General features: G+C 27.3%; 1 protein-coding gene across 2 annotated transcripts in view; it reads right to left on the bottom strand.

Annotated features, from left to right (window-relative positions):
* LOC132949634 (gamma-aminobutyric acid type B receptor subunit 2) overlaps positions 1–23,496 on the bottom strand; it is a 297,294-nt gene that overhangs the window by 48,740 nt on the left and 225,058 nt on the right. For both annotated transcript variants that reach the window (XM_061020617.1, XM_061020616.1), the window contains one exon: positions 1,021–1,158. In XM_061020617.1, the coding sequence (XP_060876600.1) occupies positions 1,021–1,158 (138 nt within the window). The remainder of the gene's footprint in view (positions 1–1,020; positions 1,159–23,496) is intronic.

Genomic DNA, 23,496 nt, shown 5'->3' with positions numbered 1-23,496 from the left:
ACATGAACGTATTCCCACCGTATCATGGTAAGATTGTATTGCCTCAATAGTCAATAACAATAAGCCATAATAAATTGTATAAATATTATATACTATTATTATAATTAAAATATATATAATAGTAATACCCACTTGCACATCTTTTTAACATTACATTTTTGTAACTAGTTTCGATCAGTGGTTAGTAGGTAGATACACGAGATACGAGGTCTGATATGAATAACTATAATTATTATGATCTTGAAATTAATGATGAGTTACTAACCACGTAACACTAACGTAGTATATCTGGATACTGTGAAAGAGGTGAATTATAATTTCTGTCTATATTTTAAGTGATTATATACATGTATATATATATTTATTATTATATTTTCTAAATTATTCCAGAACTTTTTCAAGTTTATAGGTAATTTAACACCAATATAGTATTTAATATTATTTATATGTGTTAGCATTATCACACCGATAATCCTGTCAATTTAAATAGTTAATAGTTAGTTTACCGTGAAACACCGTGGTTAATGGTGCATAATACATTAATGCATAAATAGTGTATACTATATAGTAATCTTTAAAACAAATACAGTTTCACGCATAGAGCCTAAAAACTACTTATGTCTTCTGGGTATAGTGGTATAAAATACTATATGCTATAATTATAATTAATATTCACTATAAAATAAATATTAAAAATAAAAATCAACGTTCAGTTAGTTTGAATTTATTTGAAATGTTTTTTATCTATGTTATCTGATCATGATATGTCAATCATAAAAAAATTATCCTTATCATTTAAAATTTCATACTTTTGTTTTATTCTCAGACGATTTTTAAATTGTATGCAAAATATAAATTACCGATGTATACCCTACATACATTTTAACATTTATGAAGTAATGAAGTAATATTTGTCCAATGAAGAGTTTAAAAACTTTAAAAGCAGGATAATGGTATTGACTAGATAAAGGTCATGATAAAGATGATTGTACAATGAGTTAAGTCAACAGTATTGTTTACCTGAGTTATTCTCCAATGTTTGGACGCTTTTGCAATTGGATCTGTCACTTGGGTACAGGCAGCGCCGAACAACATTACTTTGTGTGGTCCTTCGTGCATCATATCAAAAAAAGCTTTCATACCCACAGCTGCATTGCACTGAAAAGAAAATATATAATTATAACAAACTAAAAAAAAACATCTGTAAATTTTACTTTAAATATATTAATCTAAAATGCTTAGAAAATATAAATGAAAGTTATTCTTTGTACGCTGTGCTTGCTTTGTGTTTAAGGCCTTCTAAAAGGTGTTTTCGGGTAGGTACCATACTAGTACGAAAAGTACCAGAAATAAAGTCATCTATCAGCCGGATACAGTTAATAATTCTAAAATACATGAGCATGCATCAGTGTAGATCGTTTAACTTAACAGTTTGTAATATTATTAATTATTTATTGAGAAAAATATTGAACATTTTGAGTTAGTCTGATTTTGTTTCAATTGTACAAATGATACATCATTAATTATAAATCCTATATTCAAAATGATGTTATGATGATAATATTATTATATAATTATATGAACATATTCTTAGGACTTCATTTGCAAGGGTTTTAAAAATGCATACGCAAAACTTTTTAAGTTAAATGTATTTTATGCAACAATTCTTAAAGATAATTTTAGTGAAAAAACACTGAACCCCACAAGAAATTTCCATTGTAAAATGTAGATAGCAGAATGAAAGAGGTCATAGCATAATACATAATATAATATAACAATATTTGAGACATAGTTTTGTTGTAATCTCTTTTATACCACATGTTTACTTTTATAATGAAATACAAAGAGAACAAACACAATATCCATTAAAAACATATCAAAATTTATAAAATAAGCTCACACCTATATATAAGAAAAAAATACCTACTGTATATTAGATTTTTAAATTTAAATTTGGAAATAAAACTTGCTTGAAAAATATTAATAGTTATTTATTCTCTTACTCAGTGGTAATAACGGTTATTTACTAACCAAAGAATACATATTATGTAACCTAATATATAACAATAAGTTGAGTACAAAATATGTGTTATAAATATAATATATACATTTTTTAATTAAAAACAACTCTTTTAAACTACTATTATGATTTTATGAAATATTGACACAGATTTTAATTAAAACTGATTATGTTATTTTAAACTTACAACTTATGATTACATTTTGTATCATGCTTTAAAAAATTTATAAAAGCCAAAAGGCAATATTTCTATACATTTAAAATTGCACTAAGTGATCGATAACCAATATTAGTCTTCCTGAAAACGATATCTTCAATACTTAGATTATGGAACACATCAATAATGAGAATGTTGTTCTTATGTATTTATAAAGTGCAAAATCTCTAACATAGAAAATTTATTAAATTTATTAATTTTTGTTTATTTTGAACTAAAACGATTACAGAGCGTGAGTTTTTAACTCGTGTGAAGGCCCAGATATTTGGATCACGACATACCATACAAATTTATGATTAAATTGATAGATGATCCAATTTTTTTTTTTAATTTTTTTTTTTTATTAGTATTTAGTTTATTTAAAATAATATACGGTGTTAAAAAATGATACAAAATATAAATGGAAGTATGAAACGCTATTGTTTCAAAAAAATTTTCTTGTCCATTCGGGCACCTACTAAAATGTGTTATCTATTTATTTATTTATTATCTTTTTAAGTCTAGAGATCAGTTTCTATAAAAGAGTTTTCGAACTGTAATTGTTTAAAATAAGTAAAGGACTGGTTGTAAATATATATAATATAGTGTACATTTTTTTATGATAATAACTCCGTCATTGAAAGTCAAAAAGTATTGACACAAATATTATGTAAGATATTAGCTACATACACCTACCAAGTACCAGTTACCGCCTACCGGTATGGCGGTATCAGCTTTCTGAGGACCTCATTGGTCCTTTTTATTGGGCTTAGCTGTTGTTTGGTTTAACTACATTAAAGGAGAGTTTATAACGGCATTGCACCCTAGGCGTTGTGTGACCATAACTTTTAATTAAATTTGGCTCACTGTTCCTTTTCGAATGTAATTCATTATTTTACGGGCCACTCCCTCGAGTGATGGTTTACAATCACAACACGTACACAGTATACATCCGTGACCGTAGTTTTGATAGGAAATATTTCCAATAGCAATAATATCCTTCGTACCTAGGTTAAAAATAAAACGACAGTGTTGTTTGCACTAGTTTACGAATAAAAAACTCAGTACAAAGTAAAATAATTTAACAATATTCGACCGGGTGCTAGTCCTACGTGTTTTGTCAACGATTGACGTGTTTGAACATTTTTTTATATTTTATTTAAACTGACTATATGCGCAATTTATCGTTTATTATACTTATTAATTAAAATTCATTTATACACATTTTGATCTGATATATTATACACAACATATATATATACCTAGACATAGATAATTCGTACTAATGGAAAATTTAAATTCATCCATTGACAGCTTTTTGTATCGTGATCGGATAGATGTAGCTGTATGTGTTCCCGGAAATGTAAAATAATTTAATAGCAAAGCCCGTACGATGGATAGATGAATATACATTTCACAATGTAAATATAAAGGTACCTAGGTATTTTAGTATTTTACACGATTTAATATTATAAAAGTTTACAGTTATTTAAAATATTTCATAAAATGTTCAAACATTATAAGTGGTAACGTTAGAGGCATATTACGTATATTAAATAACACACTTCAAATATTATGTAACGGTCCACGCCGTGATGACCATAAAATATGTATTAGATATTACTTTATAACGCCATATTTGAACCCCAATCTATTGTCGTTAAACACTTTATAATATTTTTTTTATGACAGGCAAACGTGTGTCAAATTATGATATTAAAAATGTAAAAAATATAACTGATAGAATGTCATTCGCAGTCGGAAATTAAAAATTATAGAAACTTACGCGTCACGCGTCGGAATTTCATTCATAATTTCGTTATTCCGAAGTCATAACCATACGTAGTCATGGGGCTCAGAAATACCAACAAAATCAAATCCTACATAAGTATTCAATAATTATTGTGAAATTAGAAATTATTATTTTCAATTAATGATTTTTAAATACAATTCATGATATTGGATGATTATTGTTATATTAAAGCCATCATTTATAATTCATACTATGTCGTAGTTTTTATTTCATTTAACTCTGAATTATATAAAAGATTCGTTTTTGCGTTGCTGAAACATTTGAAAAAAAAGTGTTAAGAGATACTTTATATGTAAATATTTGAAAACTTGAACTCTTAATTTTCATAAAGTATTAAAATAATTAGATAAATAATAAAGTTTAGGTTGGTGGCTCGTAGAGGAGTGTATAAAATAGTTGGTGAGCTGGTATGTCTGGGGACATAAACGTCCCCATCGTCTTAAAACAAAATTGTGTCGCGACTTATACAATACAATTTCACAGATGAATGTGTTGCAATCGAGACACTCATTTCACAAAACTAATGTCGAAATAAAATTATCAACAACCAAACAAGTATTATTATTGTACAAACAATATGTAATTAAATGGGCTGGAGCGTAATCCATTCTAAGGAGTAAAAGCTAGGCATTTTATATTGCAGTATATATAGGTCATGTCAATGTGTTGGAAGTAAATGAACATTAGCATGTGTAATTCGTTGTACCGATAACGTTATATAAGGCCATCGCATTGACCGGACATGTACGTTTGGCATTTTACCTATGCTTATGCACGTGTCACCACTTATTACCTCATAAAATAACATACATTTTCTTAACAAAATATACTTGCCAGTGGAATGTTCCGGTTTCAATTTTGAAAGCAGATTTGAGTTCTCCTCTAAATTTACAATGCTTTAATTGTCGTAAATTTTTCATATTCTATATCAATGTATTTAAATTTGAATTATGAATACTTATGATCTATTTTTACTTTTTTTGTTAGTAAATTTCTAAGTAAAAAAAAAAAAAAAAATTACCAAAAAGAAATTGTCAAAGCATAGAAAATATAGTGACGAATACAAATCCGTGTTCAAAATTAATATCAGAACATTATATTGGGCGTAGTGATTGAAGTCGTGAGTTATATTTTCGACCAAAAATGAATCACGCTCCAGCCCGCTTAATATATTAACAATAAATTAAAAATAAAAACACATATTTATAATACATAGATAATAATTAATTTATGTAATTCTATATAGTAATATGTATCTATTTAGTATTTCAATATCTACTGTAGTCTTGGTGTTCAACATTAAATCAAGTAATATTGAAAAACTTGTATGTTTTATTTTAAACTTAAGACCAATGCGGATTTATTTTATTATAGGTGTCCACCTTTTTATTTTCAGTAAATCATGATAAAATTAATTCGTGTTTATACCAAGGATAAATGCCATTACATTTTGAGCTAGAATTGTGTTGTGTTTATTTAAATATTCACTACATAATTTAATGATCATAAAACAAACCAGACTTTACTGAACTAATAATAGTTGAAACCCGTGAGCATTGTATTAATTTTTAAACTTTGGACCATTTTGACAAGTAATACATTTTATGACATTTTTGAATTGACAAAAACATTGTTTGTACAATTCAAAAAAGTAATTTTGTATTGTAAAATATAAAACTAAAATTTCCCGTTTTCATTCCAAATAAAATGTATAGTAATTATATACATAGTAGTAAATAGTAATACAATTAAATAAAAGTGAGTGGTGTCATGGGACATCCGGTAGAAACGAAGTTTCTTTTCCAACAAATATTATAGATTACAATTAATACATTTTAGTAAAGCTATTAAAAAAAAAGTAAATATCAATAAGTAAATGTATTTAAGTATTTAATGAATTTAAGTAAATGTGAAAAATGAATAAAAATGAAAATTATTATTATTACTATTTAATAACTATTATATTAATCATATTCAATGATCGAAATTACAGGCCTGTGATAACTGAAATATGATATGTATGTTTGTGATTAATTTTTTCCAAATATCTTGAAAATACTGCATCAATAGTAGTGTCATCTCTCGTTGTAGATTCTGCTGGATTGTTTATCAAATGTAAATTTTAAAAAGTGAACTAGCCAATCTAAAGTATACATGATAGCGAATTCAGATCTGTTTTAAAAATATTATCGCATTACTAGATCGATCAGTATGATGGAATAAAAATTGGATGTTTTAACTAAAATAACTGTTTAATATAATATTATAAATTATAGTATTTCGTCAAGGACGTTTTTTCCCGGCTAGACCCGCATCGTGCCATAAAAAACTTCGTTTCAAAAAATCACTTAAAATTCTATTTGATTAAAGAAGAAATAATATTTTATATAAATCAAATAGTAAAGTTCATTCTGCTATTTGGCTTCTTTAGGTACTGTAAATTGAAGTAAATGATTTTGTAATATCAACAGTGGTATATCTTGATTATGTTTGTTTGTATGATTCTATTACATTTATCATTTTATCATTTATGCGAATTGTGCATAATATAATATTATATAATATGTATGCATTAGATGTGATTGCTTAAATAAAAAAATTTAATACAAATATAAATGACCATTTTACTATATTTCAGTTATGTTAATAAAAAGTAATTTTTATTTAAATATTCTTTGAAGGTAGCTCTGAAGTTGGTTTGAAATACAAGTTTTTTCCATCTTTTAAATATTTAAGTCCTAAAACCCTTTGATTTGACATCATAATTTACTTAAATGAAAACATATTCTAATAAATCATTAAGTAAGTTATCTCCAGGCTTCAAGGATTTTTGTTTATCTATTATTATAAGATCAATAAATATGAAATAACATGTAAATTCGTATTCATTATAATGTGTGAAATTGTTATTTCGAAGTTTGGTACCTTTTTTAAAAGGTCATAAATTAATGTTACTTGTGCTGTAATAACTTATTGAGTAAAAATGACTTCCATAAATGTGGCTTTAAGAAGAACATAACACGCAAGTTTAAACAATTTCTTACTGTAATCAATCAACCTATTTATTTTTATAATCTGTATATTTAACACATTTTTTTTGGTTTTTATTGATTTATTTTACATCTTAGTCCAAAGCTCAGTCTTAAATTTGTTTTTTTATACGTTTATCGATATTCGATATATAGGTACCTAATATTATATTAATTTAAAAAATATTTGTTTTACATTTTAGATTTAAAAATATTTAAAAATTAGTAGGTACTTATCTAGAATACGTAACTAGTTAATTGAAATAAATAAGTTTTTATACAATTAATACACAAATATTTATACTGCAAAAAATACATAATATGTTAATATATTTTTGTATGTTTTTAGTACCTACGATCAACAATTGTATTATTTTTCTTAAAACTATTATTCGGAAATGGTACATAACTTTTATTCAGTCGACATTATGCTAAATAAAATGACAAAAAAATTAATGTATTGTATTACAAACCGATTCTTGTGAAATTTAACATTGAAGTAAACAATAACGGTGATAGTAAAATTAAATAAGTATAAATATCTGGAAAATTAAAATAAAATATTCACAATATGTATAAAATATTAGTATTCAAATTTATCGTTCCATAAATAATACATAATATATTTATCAACACTATAGGAATAGTAAAACAAACTGAACTTTGGAAAACTTTGCCAAAATAATTAGATACAATTTGATTTAAAAAGCTGTACAGAAGTACAATATTGTTTCAAGTCTAACTTAAGCATATGTTTTTCTAAGTTATTTTTATTTTTTTTTACTATTAAAAATGTTTAGAGACCTACAAAAAAAAAAATTATTGTGAAATCAATTCATTCATAAATTTACTAAAATTAATATTAAATAATAAGGGAATGTAAGTAAAAATATTTAGGTCCCCACGATTCACAATCATGCATTTCCGTCAATTTCTTTATGACTTGAGTTGCATAAAAATTATGCATTAATTAACATAATAATATTATACTTTGTATTACCATTTATTAGTATATATAAATTGTTAATGCATTTTATTAATCCACTTTTATGTACTAGTATATAGTTATTTACATTATTTTAAATTAATATTAAATTCAAAAAATCAAACGTCGTTTGTTTTTCGTATGAAGAGAAGTTTTGTTTCTAAAATAAGTGCGTGGATGGTATAATTTAAAATTTCTAATGGTTTTGAGATAAGACCGAAACACATTCGATGCATGAATACAAATGTACATAAATGGTATAGTAGGTTGTAGGTATATGTAATTTAGCTTAAATTTAATATGCATTAATACATTTTCAATTATTTACACTGTCACTTAACACATGGAAGACAATTAAACATGGTAAAGTGTGATCATCTCGTATAGCTATTGTCGACGATTGAGTCACCACAAAATATACATCGAAGTAGGTATGTACCTATTACCTATAAATATATATATATGTTTGGTAATTCAGTAATTGTGTAGATGTATGCAATTATTTTTAGCCGATCGATCAAATGGAACGTATTGTCTAACAACGTATGTCTCACGACATCACTGAATCTGCAAGTGACGAATAAAAACAACGTAGGTACCAGGTACATATACCGATTGGAACCATCAAAACGACAAAACGTTATATTATACTCTTTTTACGAACGACGCAATACCCACAAACCGACGATATTATTGCGTAGTGACTAGTAAATCGATTACAAAACAAAACAATATTTAGATGTTAAAGTTTAAACATAAAAAAATTATGTATTTAGGTTTTTCACGAATCACGGCTCACGAGTAGGTATGTCAATAATATTGGTACGACGGCATAAACAGCGGTGATGAGTTTTATGAAGACCGTGCAATGCGTATATTAAATACAATTTTCGCACCCAGTGGGAATAATAAAATGCTTATTTTAAATGAAATATAAGTGTGTTACCCCATATTACCTATTGTATAAATTTATTGCAGATTGTATATATTCTTATTTTCTAAAAAAAAAACGCGTGTTTTTGGTCTTGCAGCGATTGCTGTGTATACAAAGTTCAACGAACAAGATGTATTAAAAACCTTCCAAATACACGGAGATGAACATTTTGAGTAATAACATTGCCAAACTCACATACTGTCATTGGATTTACCAATTGGGAAATATTCCTTTGCAGAGCATGTCGATTGGAAAAAGCAATTAACCGATAGGATTATTTCAAGCCATTTAGGTCTTAGTGTGGATTATAATTTATAAACCACCAGTTTTTATAAATCATTTCTTTTCGCCGGTTATGCAGCTGAACGCAATAATTTATTTGCGAAACTATAATAATAATAATATTATGGTCATTATTATATTTTCAATAACTATCGATGGCATTACAAATACATTTTTTTTAATCGATATAATTTTTATATAAATATTTATTTGCATCACGAATTTAAAACGAATCAAAACATGTTAATAGCTTTTGAATATTTTTAAATATAAATGTATTTAATTATTTTATGAAAAATAAAAAGTGTAATTATAATTTATAATACATTTAAAAATGGCATTAACCGAATGACCGGACAAGGTGTAAATAAAAATATTGTTGCCAATAACAAGGATTATAATTATCTACAAATCAAATTGTCTCAGTTCCAACTTCATTTTTCTGTAAAAAACTCCTATTAAAATACATATCAAGTTTTTTTGATACCGAAGAAATCCTTATTTGAAAACGAAACGTGAAAATTAACATTTTGAAATTTAAATATTATATTAATATTATATTACATAAATGTTTAACTTGCACGACGAGTATGATTAATTAAAAACGCATAAATGTCATAACGAATATTACGCTATTTTTAATTAGTTCCATTTATTTTAATGTTATTGTATATTTGTTTACACTATACATAATATGTAAGTACATACAATCAAAAATACTAAGAAAACTATTATAATATAAACACCGGGTAGTTCAAATTATGAAAAAAACATCGATTTTCAAAAACCTTGATATTTTTTTTTGTATAATGGGTATTTACTTAAAAATAACCACACTATATTTATATAATAAACATGTGTTTTTTTATTTAACAGAATATTCGTATCAGACAAAATAATCTACCTATGTACCTATGTATTCATATGCGAGTATTGTTAATGTTAGTTATAAATACTTATAATTATAATAATATTATATATTTTATATTTCTAAGAATAATACGCTTTATATAATATAATATAATGTATAATTATATTTATAGTTATATAAAATTCATATAATAATATAACACTAAAAATAACAGCACTAACTGCATTTGTACTCTATCCACCAATTATGCCATGAAATCAAAATCAAAAAAAGTTAATTTAATATCGAAATCAAAAATTTGAAAAAATAAAAATCTGGTAACCAATATCAAAATCGAAATCAAAATTTATTTTTTCGGCTACAAGCCCTGGTTTTTTCTCTTGTATTTTGTCATTTTCCAATTCTTATGGTTTAGATGAAATCATTTCTGTTAAATCCTCATTAAATCAAAAAAAAAAAAAAACAACAATACATTATTATTTGTTTTTTAATTGGACGAACAAGTTAGATTCTAAAGAGGTAAGCAACAAATAGAGAAAAATAAAATACCTAATCAGTAGGTAATCAATAATATGACGGTATCTACTTGCAGAACCGGGATGTGCTAGTAGAATAAGTTAAACCTTCAGCGTCGAAAATTGTTATTTAATTAAACGTATTCAATGTGTATAATGTAATAGCGTAAGTAAATACACTATCATTGCAATACATTATTCAATTATTCAATTAGTATCATGTTAATGGAACTGCGTACATGTGGATGTGGATAAGGGAATAATAATAATGGGTCTGCATCATAAATCGTCAATTTTGAATATAAATATGAGGAAGTACAACTAGATGGTATTGACAAATTGTCTACTTGTCTTCATTCTTCGGGAAACGTTGTTCTCGTGTTAATAAAAAATCATTCTGTATGGCATAGAGTTTTCACGGGTGTTTGTCTGAAGGTCATAATATTGTGATATTTGTGAATATTACTTTTGATCAACACTATAGGTAGAATGATTTTTTTTTTGAAAACAACTAGACAATTTATACATATAATTTGGTCGTAGACCTTATGATTCAGACTAAATTTATTTATTTCACTCGTATACAGTTATGGGTCACCTGTCCAAAGACCATGTGTTTGAAAGTTACATATTAAGAATTTTTGCTCGAAAGGTCTTGTTATCGAAAACCAACTTTATAGGTACTTCTTCGAAGTTGATGTGTTCGAAAATATATTTTATTTATTATTCGTATAACAATTAATTACCATTATAACAATTCTAGTTCTAAAAATCTCAGTTTATCCTGACGCTTTTGAAAACCTTTGGGAACTTTTGTCCCCCCAATTTTCCAACTAGATTCACTTTCCTACCAGAAAAGATGCTGTTGAAAAAAATCGAAGTATTTTTACCATCAATATACTCATCGGAACTCTCGGTAATTCCGTAATTTCATTTTACACTATACATAGAGAGAAAAAAAATTGTTATAATATTATTTTCGATAAAAATTAAATACAAAAAGAAAAAGCTATTATTATAGCAGAAAATTAACCTTGATAGAATTCTAAGGGAAAAAGATTTCTAATAAAATTTGATATCTCTATCCGATTAAAGTGTGCTTGAAAGGGTTAATATACCACAAAAAAAAAATACATTAATACTTTATAATTTTATATACAGTATATAGTATTAAAAGTGGATTTCGTATGGGTCCAACCTCAACAAAATCCAAGTCTTCCAATCAAAATGTCTCCGCCAAATAACCAAAGCCCCTTACTATGTATCTAACGACACTCTACATAGAGATCTAGCCATTTCAACAGTCCAAAACGTAGCAAAAACCTTCTACAAACTCACACACTCCAAATTCCACAGCCATCGTAATTCCTTGATTTCCGAACTATCCACCAACGATATTCCTGGTGACCCCAGAAGGCGACTTAAACGTACCTGTGTATCGTGACCTACTTAACTAAAATATGTATGTACCTCTACTTCCCCTTTACTTTGTATTCAGTCTCATTCTCTCATACTAGCACATTTCAAGTAAACTCCTACCCTTAAGTGTCTCCAATGGGTGGCTTCTTATATCCTGTTCACATAAGCCATGTATCCTCCATCACATACGCTTATTGTAAAATAATAATTACAGATCGTGTATTTAATAATAAATGTTAAAAAAAAAAAAAATATAGTATTAATAACAAGAATATAAATAATATGAAACATATTATACTATGTGTAGTGTGAAGTTTTCATCTAAAATTTGCACTGCATATACGACGACGACAAGTCGCAGTTGAGTGGTAGGACAACACTTGAAGTATCTCTTGACCCCTTTACGGATATTCGCATCACCTGTTAGCCGCGGTCCTTCGTTATTATTTGTGAGCTAAGGACAACCCTATATTGACTAGACCAAACATTATTTCTTCACCCTATATAATTATGTTACGCAGTTTTAAAATTACTCGAGAGCGTTCGTTTGATTACATCCTAGACAAATAACATGTTAAAGAAAATGTCGACATGTATGACACATGCCAGTTGTCATTTTGTCAAATTATAACTGCATTCACTCGACGATTATATTAATATGATATAACACTGTTATTATTAGGTTAACCTGCAAAAAACCTGGAATTGTTTTTTTTATTATACTTAAAGACCATAATTTCAAATTCTTGGGATTTGTAAGGAGTGTCCTGTGCAGACACAAACCTCTGTTTTTTAAATGAGGACCGCCACTTCCTTTCTACTGTAAAATACACAAGGATGGGACTTTACGAGTTAAGTTAATTAACTCGTTACTTTTTTTTCAAATTGACTTTTAACTTAGTAAGTTACTTTTTGTCCAAGATCAACGTGTTAACTTCAAGTTAATTTTATTTAAAAAGTATCTAAATTAAGTTAATTTTCGTCCAAAGAATAATGCAAATTTTTGAATGAAGTTTTTACTTTGATGTATCATTTTAAATTTCCCCAGTAATTTTCTTGAGCGTAAAGAAAAACTATCTATAATAAACCATATTATGTGTCTAGAATACTTTATTTTTGTAAATTAGCAAATTTCAACTTTACCCTAAGTTAAGTTACTTTTTTTTCAAAGTTAACTTTTAACTTAACGAGTTAACGAAAAAAATACGAGTAACTTTTAACTTAACTTAACTTTATTATTTTAAAATAACTGAAGTTATTCAACGAATTAAAAAAAAATGTTAACTTGCCTAGCCTTGAAAATACATACACACACACCATCACTCTACTCAGAATCTAAAATACTAAATATTAAATATTATTTAGTCAGCACTTGGCAGCTTAACGTTTTTTACGTTGAGATGTTCGCACTAAAAAAAAAAAACTACAAAATTACTAGTTTTGGTTATTGCTTTTACGCGTTAGATTAAATTATTTTTCGCATGCAACTCTACTCGTTAAGTTAGAAGGTTATTAATAATCAAAACCAACTAGTTAGTGCTCAATTTTTTTCACCAAGTATGCTCACTTCTATTTATTGTTTAATAATGCATTTATTTTTTTTTAATCTCTGGTTAAAGGAATTTTTAATTATATATTTTAAGAACCATGTTTTCTGATCCTTAGATTTTTTTCTAAATCATTAAAAGGGAGTGTCCATTGGCGTTCCAAGCTTTTTTTTCAAATGAGAACCATTTTTATTTACTGTAAGTATTCATTTCTCTACAGGGTTCAGATGTTACTGCTGTTAAACCTTAATAAAAAACGACAATTGTCCCCCCCTCCCAAAAAAATATATATAAAATAATACTAATTTAAATTAACTGCTTTGCGCTGAAAAAAAATATCAATTGTGTATAGATAATGTGCGTTTTTGCATACGGAATTAATTAACAAATTCAGTTTAATCGAAAACTCAAGTCGTATATTATATTGACACGCTTTAGTTGAATCTTTACTGGTAGAAAAACGAATTAATGAAACTAAAACAATACACGTGGGTATTATAAATTAATACAAATAAAAATAATTATGCACACTTTTATACGTTTTCTCTTATTTATATAAACTGTACCTATATTAAATGTTTTAAAATATTAAAAAATATAACTTTTAGCTAAACGTTGTAAAAGCATTTATTACATAATATGTTGTAACAATTATTATTAATTTGGTAAAATAAATTATAAAAAAAATTATAAATACTTTTAGCTGATAATGCTAAATTATTCAGTATTGATAAATTAAAAAAAAATATCATATTTAATAACTATGCAATAAATTAGAGTAGTCTTGAAAGAAAAAACATTATAAAAGATATAGGTGTAATATTTGACTAATATCTTACTTTTAGACTTCAGTGCACATATAAAATCTATAAAGGCACGCAGCACATTAAAAACAAAGCTTTATCAAAACTATATTTCCTGAAAATAAACGGTTCTAAATTGCACTGTCCCGATGTTTTAAAAACAGTCTCTTCTGTAGACTAGAGTAAGATATCGTCTCGACTCTCGAGTATGTTTCTTTCATCTGATACAATGATTATGTCTCCCAGAATCATCAATTAGAATCAAAAACTCAGAAAAAAATCGTATTCTTTACTATTCGTCTTCCAACTGTAATTTTCTGACTGGTACACTCAGGTTATGATGACATTTTATGTTTGATTAGAATAAATAGATTAAAACATTGAAAAAAATGAACCTTTGTATAACTATATATAATTATTAATTAATAACAATTTAAATTGTCCAGATCTTATAAAAAAAATTAATTTAAAAAAAATTTGGTTTGTACTAGAATTAAAGATACGTTTCACATTAAAGGTAAAAAAAAAATTCTCGCTTCTACTCCCAAAATTATTAAAAAAATTGGACCAATTTATATTGAGGTTAAAACGATTAAGTTCCAATAATTGTATTATATATTATATTATTGTTATTATTACCATTGTTATGTACCTATTACTTATAGTTTACTATCATTTACTATGATATATATTAATTATTGTAATATTATACATGTATTATAATTATTTATTTATTTTGTAAAACCAAATAATAATAAATTACTCATGTACAACTATGGTTTGTTATTTCTAGTATCGTAATATGTAAAATTGAGTTAGTAAATATTTAATATTGTTATTGAGTAGTTTAATATACAGATCACGTACGCAACAAAATTCTACTTTTCGAGCTTTTTGTTTAAGCTGAATAAATAATATTGTAATAATTGTTTGAAGTTTTTTTTTAGAAAACTTCAATTAGTAGCTTCTTGCAATATAATTTTCATCTAATTTACATTCGGATGCTTAATAGTATAGTGAATCTTTTGATATGTATAATATCTTTTCCTTTTTTTTTTATAAATCGATAACCGGAAGGTAACCGCTTTAGCATTACTTCCTCCTAAGTCCTAAGTACATACTTAATACCACATATATAACTACTAAACGAATATGCAGCTGAATAGGAAAACAATTATCGTCTTATTTGTACGTATTTATTCTATGTTATTTAAAACATTTAATTTTAGCGTTGTTATATTATAATATTGTCTACAAGTGTATAGAATATATAATAGTATATGATTTAGATGCACGTCAGATCATTTACGACGGCTGTGATCATGTCAAATCGAACGTCAATAAATATTAAATACACACTATAACATATTAATTTTGAATTGAGAACAAATAGACACGAGACGGCAATTAACGAATAAAAAATATATTTATTATAATACAGTCAATCGTATTATGTGAGAAGGTGTAGCTTATGTATAGCTGGTAATTTCACGGCATTTGTGCACGTAATAATATAGGGCCATGGGGACTTTCGTTCGAGAACTCAAAAGGATATGTCAAGTGGGTTAGTGAAAAAAAAATACACAGTAGGTATTAGGTATAAGACTTAGTATAATAATTTACTATGATATTCAGGAAACAACCCGGTACGTAGGTACAAGAATGTAGAAACGCTTTCGGAAGGGTCGAATTTCATGTTAATACAAATCAGTATGCTCCACCACGGCGATGGGTTAGCTGCAGGGCTGCTCTCAGGTTCTACACACACACACAAGCGTGAACTCATCCACCTGACCTGACTATAAAATATAGTAATCTCCAGTATTATACGCACATATATCATTGAAAGCGTATATTATTAATACTAGGTATTTACTTTACAGCGGAGGCGATTACTCATGTGCCATGTTAAGGCGGCGACAGACGAGGATCGCTGCGATCATCTCAATCCTCAGTCGCCTCGCTGTTATTGTGGCGAAACACAAAATATTACTGTAGCTTGACCACGTGCATGTGTCTGTGTATTAAATATTTACAGAAGAACATGGCCAGGATACGAAGGATCTGCACAGTAGGTACACGGAACAGGTCCTGAATTTATTGTCTCCGACAGTGGTGTATTTACAGGGGGGGGGGTCCATGGGGTCCGGACCCCCCCACCATTGACTCGTGTCTCGTACATGTTAAATGTTGTATTTTTACATGATTGAGAAAAACAAATTTTATCATACGATACGAAGGATTTTGTAAAAATTTGGAAAGTTTCAGTTATCAACATTTTCAATTATAATATCGTGATTTTTATTTGTTATAAGTTATAAGTTATAACATAACTATATAAGATTCTGAGCGGAGCGAAGAAGCTAATAAGCTAGTGGTATTACAATGGTGCTTATTATTATTTTTTTTATCCTGTATACACAATTTCTACTAGAAGAAGTGCTTCGATTTCAATATGTAGTATCCTATCTTTCAGCAAATTGGATCAAGATGGTACTTAATGAAGGTAATTTTTTCTCAATAGTTATTTAATGCCAAGGGAAAAACCACCGACAAATTACAAAAAACCGCTAAAAATGGGATTTGAATTTCTAACAATTTGTTTATCATCATAGAAACGAATAAAAAATAAATAAATATATTTCAATATTAATTCAACTCAAAGGCTATAATAAATAATAACAATATAAAATATCCAGACTTAAATACCGTCTCCGCTCAGAATCGTTTTTCTTATACAATGATATTATATCGTTGAATTCAAGTTTAATAAAATCCATTATACATTGGCCCAATTGTAACCTACTGTACATCAGAGCGACATCCACTAACCCGTTTTTTTAAAAATTTGTTTTGTATATATTATTATTTAATAATTAAAAACTCAACAATTTTAAATCGTTTTATAAATAAGGTATATTTATTTAATAAAGAGTAATTGGGTGGTGTGGGGGGGCTTTGTCTCCCGCGGCTGTTTTCTGAAAATTATCTGCACCCTCCCCATGACAAATTCCTAAATACGCCACTGGTCTCCGAACGCCAAAAGTACAGAATGGAACCGCGGTATTCGGGGCTCAAGCTCCACGGCATACTATTGGGCACTCAATATAATAGTGTAAGCGTGTATAATGGTGTATATATTATGTACATTGTATAGATATTTATTATTATATGTATATTATGGTATCGTTATGTTCCTAAGACCACGCTACCAAACAATATGTAATATGTTTACACTAATTATCGACGTTTCTATAAAATACGTGTATAAGATGCATAATCAATCGCGGACATGCTCAGTGTATACCATCTATACGTAAGTTTTTTCCCTAGATCAATACTACTACTACACACGTACGATATCCAGCGAAATACCCTTGGGGAAAATGTAATCAAATTGTTGATTGATATTAATGCATGTGTCCGATTTTGAACTTTTTAAAATGTTCGCGATTTATTAATTTCATAGGTACGGTTATAGTTGCTATTGATCGCTTAGAAAATACATCTTCAAAAACTGAATAAATAATTCAGTTATTAGATTTTGAGCGGAACGATGAATGTGTTGGTTTTAAAATAATGTGTGTTTTTTCGGTCCATTATCACTTTATAAATAATAATGCTTAGATTTTCTATTTTGATGGTGGTCTCTGGTAGAAAATTGCATCTGGTTGGTACATATTTGAGGATCAAAACAAAACATTCCTATTACTTTTGAAAATAAAAAGGAAAATTCAGTAAAAAACCTTTCGAAATTGAGGTCGGTTCTGGAAGTAAATTGGATCTAGTTAGTTCTTTGTGAAGTCAAAAATAAAACATTCCAAGTACTTTTTAAAATATTTGGTGGAAAAAAATATAGAAAAACGGTAGGTTAGTCTTCGTTAAAATCGATTTTATATTTTTGTTGTAATTTTAAAATTAATAATTGTCTATATTCTAGAGAACCACAATTTTCACCGAATAAACATATAAGCATTTACTCAACTTTGTATGATTTTCAAAACATTTTTACCTTTTTTGTGCTATTTAAAAATTTTTGTAAATTCAATTTTTGTTAATTAATATATAGCACAAAAAACCAGAAACCTTGAAAATGTAATACAAGATGTCACCTCAGTTGTTGTTGTTATTCTAATTTAAAAATATTAAAAATACATCGCCACAATTTCATTAATGGACATTGAAGTTGACTTTAAAATAAACATAACGATTTAAGTTATTTTGTCGGGAATCAAAAATATTTGCGTTGAGTGGGAACCTTAAATATTTACGTATACCATTCATTATTATATCGTATTATATAAATGAAATTTACAAAATATTTAGATTATAATTTTAGGCTGGTGCTTATTTATACCACTCACACTGTTCTACGGTAATGTGGTATTTATTAAAAAAATAATTACCATAGTATATGATATAAATAAATTATATTATTATTATAATAACCTATAAAAAATAAATACGATGATTTCGGCAAAAATTAATTCAACCTATCGTATTACTATTAATATGTAGTAAAAAAAGTATATTACTGATTGGTGTATACTGTATAAATATATATAATAATAGCTTATAAAAATGCTTAGTAATAAACTAATAACTAACAAAGTCTAATATACCGCGGTATACGGTTACAAACTTTTATTTCGTATGCAACGATTTATCATTGAATTCAAATTGAATACATCTATTATAGTAAACAGCTTAATGACGAGGTGGACTCATCAGAACAGTCTTTCGGTTTATTTACATTAACCTATTAGGTAAAATCATTTGTCATATAATACTACGTACTTGTATACATATTATAATATGTAAGATGGCTCCCATTAAATATTGTTTTATACTACCGCAGTTAATTTTGCAAAAATAATTATTTCTAAGATTTCAGTTACATTAATAATTCAACTTGACACTTAATAATCCACCGTTACCGGAAATTAAACGTTTAAATTACGACTTTATACGAAAAGCAATATGAATGTATTTTCATGCACTCATATAATATATTTTATTTAAAAGAAAAAACTTTTTTTTAAACTTTATAATTATAGTTTATAAATTTGTAATATACTACAGAAGGAAAATATACTATGGCTGTTTTTGAATAATTTAGTATCTACGTTTTAAATGCGTTATACGGTACACGAAACAAAATTGTTTTCTATTGAACCCCAACTCAGTAGTCGCTTTCTATCTTTAGTTTCTTCTACATTTAACACATATTTAGGTTAGGTTACTCGCGTACCTAACAAAACATTTTCAACTAAAATCGATTTTAATCAACAAACTTACCACCACGTTGTAAGATTAATTTGGTGGAGAAAAAATATTGTTCGAACGGTATGAAATGACAGAATGCTAACTGAAATGAGTTATAAGATTAAAAACGAATTGTGATGATTTAAATATAGTATAGGTATTAGCTGATGTGAAGTGATAAAGATCAATAATGCACGTAATGCTTTTGAGTCTAAGTTTTATGATTATTAAATAATAAAAACAGTAATTATTGTTGTCTTCTCTTTTATTATTTTTGAAGACAAGCCACAGCTCCGCACAAAATTAATATTTAACCCAAAAGGAAATTAAAGTTGTATTAATTAATTTTGACTTTAAGATCCAAACCACACGTCGCTCTTGTGGATGTTATTTCGCCTAATGTACACCGAAAGTGTCTAAACTATTTGTCCGGAAAATACGAACAGCGAGTCTTATAATTATAATCGTCGTTCTACTAATATAATAAAGATTATAATCGTTTTATTTCAACAATAATTCGTATTTCGTTAACTGACCGCCTAATCCACCGTGGTGGACATTTAAGATTCTGAACTGAGCGAATCAATGTGTATTGATTTTTCAGTGATGTGTGTTTTTTGTGTTTGTCTGTCATTGATTTTGTAAAAATATTTAGATTAGTGTTCCCAAAGAGTGTGCCGGGAAAACTTGAACTTATTTATTTTAAAAACCAACTTTATTTTAACAAAGTATTATAACACTGGCATAGCATGACGTATTTAAACGTTACTCTTTCATACAATAGAATAATAATATATTTTTAGGTATTGAAAGTAAAAGATTGTACAAATATAATAGTATAACTATTACCGTGTGTCCATAAAAACAGGGTACACTGTATAATTAACTTACCATATACGCAGTACTCTATACATATTTTTGAATTCTGTTTGCAAGACACGAAACTAGACTATTGGATCATAAATCTCCGGCAGACAGAATTATAAAATATGTATACGGTACTGAGTAATGTAGGTATAACTGAGTTATAGTCTATAGAGTGTACCCATTTTTTGCGGACACACGGTATTTAATATAAGTATTATGATGTATAATATGTGTACTCACGTATGTGTTTCATGGTAACATATTTTAAATAGTCAAATAAACAATGTTTATCCAAAGTGTGCCGTGACCTATTATAACAAAAATAATAATGTGACGCGGTGAAAAAAAATTTGGTTCACTTGCTTAGAGTTTCAATTTAATTGAATATATTATATATATTTAAAAAATGTATATTTGACACTAGGGCCATGCATTTATATGTATGGATAAAAAACTAATATTAGACTTGGCATGACATCGACTGTTTAATAATGTATAATATATCGTTCAAAAGTCATGTTATACCTATGTACTTTGTTTTGTAAATTATAATTTATATAAGTTAGGAAACCTGTTACCATATACATATAATGTGTAGGTAATTGAATACCGCTATATAAATTGTAAATCGTAATGATAATATGATATATTAGATTACAATCAGCACTCAACTGTACAGTGTATAATATATATCACGCAAATTCTTGATTTAATGTTTTAAAATTTAATATTTTTAAATATCATAAAAACTTAGGTACCTACGTTATACTTTTATTGCACATTTTAGACATTAGTTATTGTTTATCAATGCTTTTCATTAAATTTAAGTAACCTATTGTTTATTTTTAAAGATTTAATATCGTTAAGAAATAATAATTATAATATATAATATTATAATTTAAATGGTTTATAAGTTTACAAAAAATAGAAACAAATATGTCAAATAAAGGACAACAAGCAGTTTTCAACAAGATATGCACTCATTGGTCATTGCTATATAATAACTTCTAGGTCTTATAGATTGTAATTATTAAGATTTTAATAAGAGTTTTAAAACAAAGTTGAGAGTAAAGCCACGTACATTTTCTATAAGTGTTTCAAGTTCAAATATTGACATTTTTAATGTCTACAGCCTACAGGTATAATAATAATTTCTCCTCAAAACGATTTTAGTTATTTTGTTGTTAAAATATTTTTTTTTAAATAACAGTATAGGAATAGAAAGTCCATCATTAGTCATTACTCAAATAATTGTAACATTCTATACACAATGACATTTAAAAAACATTTATACTAATAATGTTTGCCTATTTTCATAAATATTTGAAATTTCCGTATCATTGTGGATTTTCTTATTGCTCATGAACAATTTTATTATGCGGGGCCTTTGAACTTGTTTGTAAGAATTTGTACTGGACTGGAGAGTTTTGATTACATTTATAAAGAGAGACATTTAAAAGAGGCTGATGGCAGTCGTAAGTAAGTGATGACTGCCGGGTTTACTGAAGTGTATAAGAACAGTGATGATTTTTTTTGAATTGTTGATTTGTAATAATTAGCTTATTTTATTATATAATATGATGGACACACGCGTGTCTACTGTCCATCACACATTCCGTAATCATAATACATTATACAATCGCAAAACTTTTCATCGTCAATATAATGACGTGTCCGTTTCAAACTCTGTACAAGATAAGCAACTGTAATAATTTCACCGACAAAGTCCCGACAACGCACATTGTGTATCTAGTTGAATTGTTTCAAACCTTTAGCAAGAAACGTCAGACGGATTCGAATATTTGTACTGTTGTGTGAAACCCATTGTATTATATTTATTTATTAAAAATAAATAGTACCCTGTACGGGTCCTCCAAACTTCAGGTGACGCCGCATCCGCTCCTATACAAGCTTTTGATGGACAATCAACAACAACAACAACAAAAATTCAGAAAATGTCACCTTAGGCGAGACTACCAACCGTATTATTATTATTATTATTATTATTATCTCGTAGTGTTTATACAGCAACACACGCGTCGATATATTTTTGGCAGCTCTCCAACTTCCGAGTGCCGTAAAGTATACTGGCGAAAGAGATAGGTACCCTATCACAGTAGAGGACCAAAGATTGTGAATGTTCCGTCAAATTCACGATTCGTATGGTTTGGCTAATCACGAAGAGCGAACCCCGGATGTAATACGATTACGCACCAATCTCAACTCTCAATTTTTCATCCCAAATCAGGATAATTTTCTTAAACATTTTTATTTTCCTTTTTCCGTTTTTTTTTTTTTTCATATATAAATAATAGTATAATATAGTACCTTTATTAAATACTACTATCTAACAAATATACTACTGAACATTAATTTTTGAATAATTTGTTTTGTTTTTACATTTTACTTTCGTACATATTAAAATATTATACAGCTTATACAAGATAATCCTATTTATAATACAAGTAAAAGACCATATTATTAAATTTTTTAAAACGTTTAACCACAAAATGCTTGGTAATTTGCTTGGCGATAAATAACTATTCGATGATATTTCTGGGAAGGAAAGTTGTGAGAAGTGCGCAATCGTGTTGCACCTGAAATCGTTATTTTATACTGTAATATGGTCTGCAGGTACCCTATATAAGTGATATATTCTTGACAAATATTTTTTATGGAAATGTAAAATTAATATACTCGGTGTCTTCTAACATCGGAGTGATCGTCATTGTTATAAATCATAGGTACAGAGTGATTTTTCCTTTGTTTTAATATAAATTAATACATCTGTTTGCATTTTTCATGTTTTCTGTTTTATTTTTGCAAACTTTTAATTTAAAAATATTTTATATTTTAATGGACGTAAGCACAAAGTATTTAAACAGTAGGCATCTCGCATCTACTTTTGATTTTCAAACGATTACCTATTATTCTAATTTAAAATTCACTG

The sequence above is a fragment of the Metopolophium dirhodum genome, chromosome 7 (genome assembly GCF_019925205.1).
Source record: "Metopolophium dirhodum isolate CAU chromosome 7, ASM1992520v1, whole genome shotgun sequence".
Classification (NCBI taxonomy): domain Eukaryota; kingdom Metazoa; phylum Arthropoda; class Insecta; order Hemiptera; family Aphididae; genus Metopolophium; species Metopolophium dirhodum.
The sequence above is the reverse complement of the archived record's forward strand: the minus strand, read 5'-3'. Positions and strand labels throughout refer to the sequence as shown.